This window comes from Salpingoeca rosetta (assembly GCF_000188695.1).
Source record: "Salpingoeca rosetta unplaced genomic scaffold supercont1.17, whole genome shotgun sequence".
NCBI lineage: Eukaryota > Choanoflagellata > Craspedida > Salpingoecidae > Salpingoeca > Salpingoeca rosetta.
In genome coordinates, this window is record NW_004754917.1 from 829,878 (window position 1) to 838,345 (window position 8,468).

At 56.9% G+C, this 8,468-nt stretch overlaps 2 protein-coding genes across 2 annotated transcripts in view; one reads left to right on the top strand and one right to left on the bottom strand.

The window, feature by feature from the left end:
* PTSG_06886 (ATP-dependent helicase) overlaps positions 1 to 2,700 on the top strand; it is an 8,473-nt gene extending 5,773 nt beyond the window's left edge. The window contains exons 15-20 of the mRNA XM_004992228.1: positions 237 to 434; positions 770 to 918; positions 1,102 to 1,167; positions 1,451 to 1,526; positions 1,895 to 2,004; positions 2,190 to 2,700. Coding sequence (XP_004992285.1) covers positions 237 to 434; positions 770 to 918; positions 1,102 to 1,167; positions 1,451 to 1,526; positions 1,895 to 2,004; positions 2,190 to 2,619 — 1,029 coding nt within the window. The 3' untranslated portion in view covers positions 2,620 to 2,700. The remainder of the gene's footprint in view (positions 1 to 236; positions 435 to 769; positions 919 to 1,101; positions 1,168 to 1,450; positions 1,527 to 1,894; positions 2,005 to 2,189) is intronic.
* A 139-nt stretch (positions 2,701 to 2,839) lies between these two features.
* Positions 2,840 to 8,468, bottom strand: part of PTSG_06887 (ras-1) — a 12,558-nt gene continuing 6,929 nt past the window's right edge. The window contains exons 13-18 of the mRNA XM_004992229.1: positions 8,322 to 8,427; positions 8,069 to 8,188; positions 7,706 to 7,804; positions 7,491 to 7,576; positions 7,205 to 7,265; positions 2,840 to 7,079 (exon numbers count right to left, since the gene is read on the bottom strand). Coding sequence (XP_004992286.1) covers positions 3,883 to 7,079; positions 7,205 to 7,265; positions 7,491 to 7,576; positions 7,706 to 7,804; positions 8,069 to 8,188; positions 8,322 to 8,427 — 3,669 coding nt within the window. The 3' untranslated portion in view covers positions 2,840 to 3,882. The remainder of the gene's footprint in view (positions 7,080 to 7,204; positions 7,266 to 7,490; positions 7,577 to 7,705; positions 7,805 to 8,068; positions 8,189 to 8,321; positions 8,428 to 8,468) is intronic.

Below are 8,468 nucleotides of genomic sequence, written 5' to 3' on the forward strand. Positions count from 1 at the left end.
CTCTCTCTCTCTCTCTCTCTCTCTCTCTCTCTCTCTCTCTCTCTCTCTCTCTCTCTCTCTCTCTCTCTCTCTCTCTCTCTCTCTCTCTCTCTCTCTCTCTCTCTCTCTCTCTCTCTCTCTCTCTCTCTCTCTCTCTCTCTCTCTCTCTCTCTCTCTCTCTCTCTCTCTCTCTCTCTCTCTGTCTCTCTCTCTCTCCCTCCCGTCGTCCCACTTCCATGTGTTTCTCCCGACGCAAGAAATCGTACAACCCGCGGACGGGCATGGAGAGTCTGGTGGTGACGCCGTGCTCGCAGGCGTCTGCGGACCAACGTGCCGGCCGCGCTGGTCGTGTGTCCGCCGGAAAATGCTTCCGGCTGTACACGTCCGTTGCATTTGAAAACGAGATGGAGCCCAACACCGTCCCCGAGATCCAGCGCACGCACCTCGGCAACGTGGTGAGTGGCGGTGGAGAGCAAAGGCTGTGCTTGTGTGTGTGTGGGTGGGTGTCTGTGTGTCTGTCTGTCTGTGTGTCTGTCTGTCTGTGTCTGTCTGTCTCTGTGTCTCTGTATTTCTGTATTTCTGTATTCCCGTGTCTGTCTGTGTGTTTGTCTGTATTTCTGTATTTCTGTGTGTCTGTCTGTCTCTGTCTGTCCATCTGTCTGTGCCTGCCTCTGAGTCTTTGTTTGCTCGTGCAATTCTGCTCACACCCATCTTAAACACTCCCCTTCCCTCGCCTCAACCCCCCCCCTCAACTTCTCCTCCACTCCCTTCGACATCACTGTGATGGCAGGTGCTGCTGCTGAAGAGTCTTGGCATCAACGACATCATCCACTTCGACTTTATGGACCCGCCCCCCGCGGACACAATCATGCGTGCGCTGGAGCAGCTGTACGCGCTCGGCGCCCTCAACGACAGGGGCGAGCTCACAAAGCTCGGCAGGTCGGTGGCCATCCAAGGGGAGAGGGGGGGAGAAGGGAAGGGGGGTAGTGTGGGGGGTGTGTGTGTGTGTGTGTGTGTGTGCGTGTGTGTGTCTGGAAGTGTTTGCATGTGGTGATTGCCTCATGTGGCTGTGCATTCCCTCACGGCCTGTCATTGCTGTGGGTGATGCGATTGCATCATCAGGCGTATGGCAGAGTTTCCCGTCGATCCAATGATGTCCAAAATGCTCATCGCCTCGGAGAAATACGGGTGCGTGGTCCGTGTGTATGTATGTGTGTGTATGGACGTGTGGGGACCTGTGTGGACGTGTGTGTGTGTGTGTGTGTGTGTGTGTGTGTGTGTGTGTGTGTGTGTGTGTGTGTGTGTGTGGACGTGTGGACGTGTGGACGTGTGGACGTGTGGACGTGTGGACGTGTGGACGTGTGTGTACTACTATTCTGCGTCTGTGCACTGCAATCGCTGTTCCGTGCGCTCGTATCTCCTCACCTATCCCCCCTGCCATCCTTCCTTCTCCCCTGCCGTCTCCCTCCAGGTGCGTTGAGGAGATTCTGTCCATCACCGCGATGCTCAACACCGGCGGCGCCCTCTTCTACAGACCAAAAGACAAGGTGGGGCGTGTGTGTGTGTGTGTGTGTGTGTTTGTGTGTGTGTTTTAGATGAGCACATTAGGAGCGAACTGGCACGCACATTCTCCCACCTCGCGTCCACAGACACATGTCTCCCTCGCGCTCACTCACACTCACTCACTCACTCACTCACTCACTCACTCACTCACTCACTCACTCACTCACTCACTCACTCACTCACTCACTCACTCACTCACTCACTCACTCACTCACTCACTCACTCACACACACACACTCACTCACTCACACACACACACACTCACTCACTCACTCACTCACTCACTCACTCACTCACTCACTCACTCACTCACTCACAAACACAAAACCCACCACACTGCACACTGCACCAGGCGGTGCATGCTGATACGGCGCGGAAGAACTTCCACCGCCCGGGCGGCGACCACCTCACGCTCCTCAACATCTGGAACGAATGGCAGGAGACCCAATACAGCACCCAGTGGTCAGTGTGTGTGTGTGAGTATGCGTGTGTCTGTCTGTCTATCTGTCTGTCTGTCTCTTCATCCACATCCTTACCTATCCATCACTCCACTCCTCATTGTCCCGCCCATCACCGTCAATCCTCCTCACCCCTCAACTCCGCCTCCACTGAACCTCCCTCCCTCCCTCATCCTCTTATCCTCTCAGGTGCTTTGAGAACTTTATCCAGCACCGCTCGATGAAACGCGCGCGCGACGTGCGGGAACAGCTGGAAGGACTGATGGAACGCGTGGAGATTGAAGTGTCTTCGAACCCACTGGACAACATCTCCATTCGCAAAGCCATCACCTCGGGGTACTTCTACCACACGGCGCGGCTGAGCAAAGGCGGCGTGTACAAGACGGTGAAGAATCAGCAGAGCGTGCAGATTCACCCGCACAGCGCGCTGTTTGAGAAGACACCGCGGTGGGTGGTGTACCACGAACTCGTATTCACGACCAAGGAGTACATCCGGAACGTGATTGAGATTGAGAACGCTTGGCTGCTTGAGGTTGCGCCGCACTACTACCGCGCAAAGGAGCTGGAGGACATTGGATCGAAGAAACTGCCAAAGGGCAAAGGCCGCGCAGCTGCATGAGATTGATGTTGTGTGTATCTGTGCGTGTGTGTGTGTGTGTGTATGTATGTGTGTGTGTGTGTGTGTGTGTGTGTGTGTGTGTGTCCGTCTGCATGTCTGTCTGTCTGTGTACGGTTCTGTAGGCTTTGTATGTCGTCACGGACAATGAAATGAACCCTCTTCCCTCGAACCAATGCCACCTCGCCACACACAACACACACACGCACGCACGCAAGACTTCCTTCTTTTCTTGGTTGTGTATTGTTTGATTCATTCTCAAAGCAAGACCAAACGACGACATACACACACGTACAAACACACACACACACACAAACGGAAGCGACACGTGTCGTCTGTGACACCAATGCAATGGTTGTGAAGGCGACATGCGATCACCACACCATGTCATGTCACATACAGACAAAAGACACAAAAGACACAAGACACAAGACACAAGGACTACCAACCAACAACAAGCCAGTAAGTAAAACAAGGACGTCGTCGCAACGTGCTACACAAAACTGAAGAAGACGTCTGCTGGTGACAAGTGTATCCACAAGAGAGACGCAGCACGCAACACGCAGGGCAAACACACACACACACAACGGTGCGTTCACAGCAACAAGAGTACAACAAGTACAAGAGAAGCGCAAAAGAGTCAAGATGCAGCTTCATCAGGGGAGGATGGATGCGTAACATAACGACGCACGCGACGACGGGTACAGAACAACAAAGACACACACACACGCACACATAAAGCACTAACATGTACAACCAGCAGCACAGCGAAACGTGCACACAGTTACACTACATGCACGCACGAGTGCAGGGGAAAAGAATTGGGGCCCCCAGACCAGTAACCACGCCCATGGTTGATACAGGCAATTGCTTCCTTCCTCGCTCTCTGCAGCACATGTCATCCCTTCATCATCAACATCGCCGCTACCACCACCATCATCATCAACAACAACAACAACAACAGAACCAGCATCATCCACAAACCACAGCACCATTCAACATGCGAGTGTCACCATCGTCTAAGGGAGAATACGGGGGATGGGGCACGAAATGGAGGAAAGAAAGCAAAAGAACACCACAAGCGCGGATGGAAGTGGAGGGGGGTAAGGGAAGCAAGGAAGGCATGCAAGGTGTAATGGATACACCACTGGACACAAAAGAAACAGTGACTTAGAGAGATACAACACAAAGACATGCGCGTCACCAAGCAAATGGGGATAACACATACGCATGCATGTGCGCGGGTGCTGTGCATGTGCGTGATGCTTACGCGGGTGTCTTGAAGATCTCAATGTTGTCCACTACAACCTGACCCGTGCCTGTACCAGCGACGAAGCTGAGCACCATGTTCTCGCCATCAACGCCCTCTGGGACAGTGAAGTCGACAGCAAAGATGGTGAAGCGGCCCGCGGGCACCTGGTTCCGCTCGACTGTCATGCTTGACAGCTGCGTGGTGGTGTCGGAGGTGGTGACGAGGACAGTGCACTGGAGCATGTCCAGGCTGGTGCGGTGGCCGAAGGAGAGGGTGATGGTGTAGTGCTCGCCAGAGGAGACGGCAACCGTCGATGTCTGTTCCGCCGTTGCGCCCGCGGTCATGTACAGCACCTGTGCGCCCTCCGGTGTGGGGTCGGTGAAGAAGCCCTCGGCCTTAAGCACGCCAGCGGACGATGTGACCGCCCAAGCAAAGGCCTCACCTGGCTGGAACATTGACTCAAACGAGTCGAGCTCGAAGCTTGGGTTGACCAGGGCAGACACGAGCTGGGTGGTCGACGTTGTTGTGGTGGTTGTCGTTGTTGTGGTGGTGGTGGTGGTTGTCGTTGTTGTGGTGCTTGTGGTGGTGGTTGTCGTTGTTGTGGTGCTTGTGGTGGTGGTTGTCGTTGTGGTGGTGGTTGTGGTCGTTGTCGTGGTCGTGCTCGTGGTTGTGGTGGTCGTGGTGGTTGTAGTCGTGGTTGTGGTGGTGGTGGTTGTTGTGGTCGTCGGCAGCTCACGCTCGCAGACAAAGGAGCGCTTGCGGTTGCAGCGCGTGTCCTCCCACGTGCCAATTGGGTTGTTGTCGGCGTCGCGCACGCTCATGAGAAGGCAGTTCTCGTTTGCCTCGCCAGTTGGCTCGCCCTCCTCCCATGGCAGACCAAAGTCAACGACGTCCGTGCCGTCAACCCACTCGAGCTGCCCTGGCGTGTTGAACACGCCGCCAATCCAGACCTCGTTGTTTGTTGTCATGCTGCGCGCAAACACCTCCAGCCAGTCTTGCTCGTCCTGGGAGGTGACGACAGCCAGGTGGCCGCCGTTGTTCTCGCAGGTGGACTCAGCGGAGCCGAAGCCCACCTTGTCCACGCCATACACTTGATACTCGGAGTTGCCAAACTCGACCCACAGAGGGGTGGTGGTCGTCGTCGTCGTGGTTGTGGTTGTGGTGGTTGTGGTTGTCGTAGTCGTGGTGGTTGTGGTGGTTGTGGTTGTGGTTGTGGTGGTTGTGGTGGTGGTTGTAGTGCTCGTCGTCGTGGTTGTGGTCGACGTGGTTGTGGTGGTAGTCGTCGTCGTGGTTGTGGTTGTCGTCGTGGTTGTGGTGGTCGTGGTCGTGGTCGTGGTCGTGGGAATGGGACGCTCACAGATGTAGGAGCGGGAGCGGCCGCAGCGCAGATCCTCCCACGTGCCCGTGCGAACATCGTTCTCGTTGCGCGCGTTCAGCAACAGGCAGCCTTCCTGCTTGTTACCGGATGGCTCGCCCTCCCTGAATGGCAGGTCAAAGTCGACAACCTCCGTGCCATCGATCCAGGCGAGCTCGCCCGGTGTGGGGAAGATGCCACCAATCCACAGCTCGTTGTTTGGTGTGCGACCAAGAGCGAAGCCAGTCACCCACGCGTGCTCGTGCTGGGACGTGATGACAGCAAGGTTACCGCCAAAGCCCTCGCACGCGGCCTGGGCATCGCCAAAGCCGAGCTTGTTCTCGTCGTACACGTTGTACTCAGACTCGCCAAACTCAACCCAGCCAGAAGACACACCATCAAAGACGGTGACAGCGAACGTGGTTGTGGTTGTGGTTGTTGTGGTGGTGGTCGTGGTGGTGGTTGTGGTTGTGGTCGTCGTGGTTGTGGTTGTGGTTGTGGTCGTGGTGCTGGTGCTGGTGACAAAGACGCTCGAGGCGTATGACGACGAGGCAAAGGAGCCTGTGGTGGTCGTGGACGTTGTCGTGGACGTGGTGGACGTCGTTGTCGTTGTTGTGGTGGTGGTGGTTGGGATGGGGCGCTGGCAGATGTAGGAGCGGGTGCGGCCGCAGCGCAGGTCCTCCCACGTGCCCGTGCGAACATCGTTCTCGTTGCGCGCGTTCAGCAACAGGCAGCCCTCCTGCTTGTTACCGGATGGCTCGCCCTCCCTGAATGGCAGGTCAAAGTCGACAACCTCACTGCCGTCGATCCAGGCGAGCTCGCCCGGTGTGGGGAAGATGCCACCAATCCACAGCTCGTTGTTTGGTGTGCGGCCGAGTGCAAGGCCGGTGACGAAGATGTGCTCGTAGTAGGAGAGGACGACAGCGAGGTTACCGCCAAAGCCCTCGCACGCGGCCTGGGCATCGCCAAAGCCGAGCTTGTTCTCGTCGTACACGTTGTATTCGTAATCGCCAAACTCGACCCAGCCGTCCGGACCGTCGAACACGGTGACTGGTGGCAGGGTGGTTGTGGTCGTTGTGGTGGTGGACAGGGTAGTCGTGGTGGTTGTGGTGGTGGTTGTGGTCGTCGTGGTGGTTGTCGTTGTCGTCGTGGTGGTCGTGGTCGTGGTGGTCGTTGTCGTGGTGGGTGCAGGCCTCTCGCAGATGTAGGAGCGGGAGCGACCGCAACGCAGATCCTCCCACGTGCCCGTGCGAACATCGTTCTCGTTGCGCGCGTTCAGCAGAAGGCAGCCTTCCTGGGAGTTGCCGGATGGCTCGCCCTCCCTGAATGGCAGGTCAAAGTCAACAACCTCACTGCCGTCGATCCAGGCGAGCTCGCCCGGTGTGGGGAAGATGCCACCAATCCACAGCTCGTTGTTGGTGGTACGGCCGAGTGCAAAGCCAGTCACCCACACGTGTTCATGGAAGGATGTGACGACAGCAAGGTTACCGTCCACGGCTTCGCATGCGGCCTGGGCATCACCAAACGACAGCTTGGTGTCTGCGTACACGTTGTACTCTGAGCCTTGGAACTCCACCCAGCCGGAGGAGGGGCCATCGAAGACGGTGACGACGAGGGTCGTGGTTGTGGTTGTCGTGGTGGTGGTGGTAGTAGTTGTGGTTGTGGTTGTCGTGGTGGTGGTAGTGGTGGTTGTGGTTGTTGCGAGGACGCTTGAGGCGACTGAGGACGAGGCGAAGGAGCCCGTTGTGGTGGACGTCGTGGTAGTGGTCGTGGTCGTGGTCGTCGTGGAAACGACACGGCGTGCGCGGTGGCCTGAGGCAGCGCTCAGGATGGTGCGATATGAAGACAAATCCTCGCCTGGAGGTTGCGGGGTGGTGAAGTGTGTCGTGGGTGGGCGGAGGTAAGTGGTGAGGGGGGTGGGGTGGGGATTTGGAAAGAGATGAAAGGTGAATTCGACAATCGCAACTCCAAGTTGAACATACTGAGCTGGACGACGTCTGAATGGTCCATGCGCAGGCACCACTGCTCGTTGCTTGCAGGGAGCTGTTGGGACGGTGGGTGGGTGTTGGGAGAAGGGGTTGGGGAGAAGAGGGGGGATAATGGAGAAGGGGAGATGGGATGTGAGGAAGAGTGGGATGTTGGGCTGTGCATGATGTGTGGTTGGGGTTGGGAGGGAGAGAGGGAACTAGGGAAAGGGGGGGAGAGACACAGAGAGCGAGAGAAGAGATGCAGTGTGTGTGTGTGTGTGTGGTGCAAAACAAGACGCACCGAAGAGTGGATCATCTGCATGTGTGTCCAGTCTGCGGACGCGGCGGCCGGGGTCAGCGTGGAGATGGTGGTGACCTCAATGTCGTCTGAAGAGATTTTGTTTTTGTTTTTGGGGGGGGTTGGGAGGACAGCGGAGGTGAGGAATGAATGATGATGCAGGTGTGGGGTAGGATGGTGACGATATCACGCGGTGGAGGTGTTGCTGATGTACTTACCATCGAGGGTGATGGAGAGGAGGGTGTGACCGCAGAAGTTGCCGTTGTTGTTACTGCCAACAAGGGCGTGACCACCAGCGAGGATGGACGCCGAGGAAGCTACCAAAAGGAAAGGGGGGAGGGTGGAGGAGATGTGCATTGGAGTGTGAGTGTTTGTGTGTGTGAGTGTGTTTGTGTGTGTGTGTGTGTGTGTTTGTGCGTGTGTGTGTGTTTGTGCGTGTGCGTGTGCGTGTGTTTGTGTGTATGTGTGTGTGTGAGTGCCAAGGACGCACATGCGCTGGGAGGTGCCAATGGGTTGTTGTGTGGATTTATGTTTTGCAAGGCACGAGGAGAACCGAACGGTCGGTGGCAAGGTGCCCACACCTTTGGAGAGCGCGGCGAAGACGGTGAGGGCGTCGGGGGCATCGGCGAGCTGGGCAGAGGAGAGGACAATGGAGGCCTCCAGCGCATCTGCAAGCACAGCCTTGTCGACACCAAACACAGCTGTTGTTTGTTTGTTGGTGGTGTGCGTGGGGGGGAGGAGGGGGTGAGTGAGCGGGTTGGTGGGGAGTTAGGAGAAGGGGGTGGGGAAGTGGCAACGTAAGCAGGTGACTGTGTCGGGGACGGTGATGTGTACCTTGGGAGACAGCGGAAACAGACGACTCAAGGTCAAGGCCTGTTGCCAGAGCGATGCTGGAGGTGCTCACATCACCGTCCATGCCAATGAACACCGCGGCGGATGTCTGAGGGTGTGTGTGAGTGCGGGGTGTGTGTGTGGGGGGGG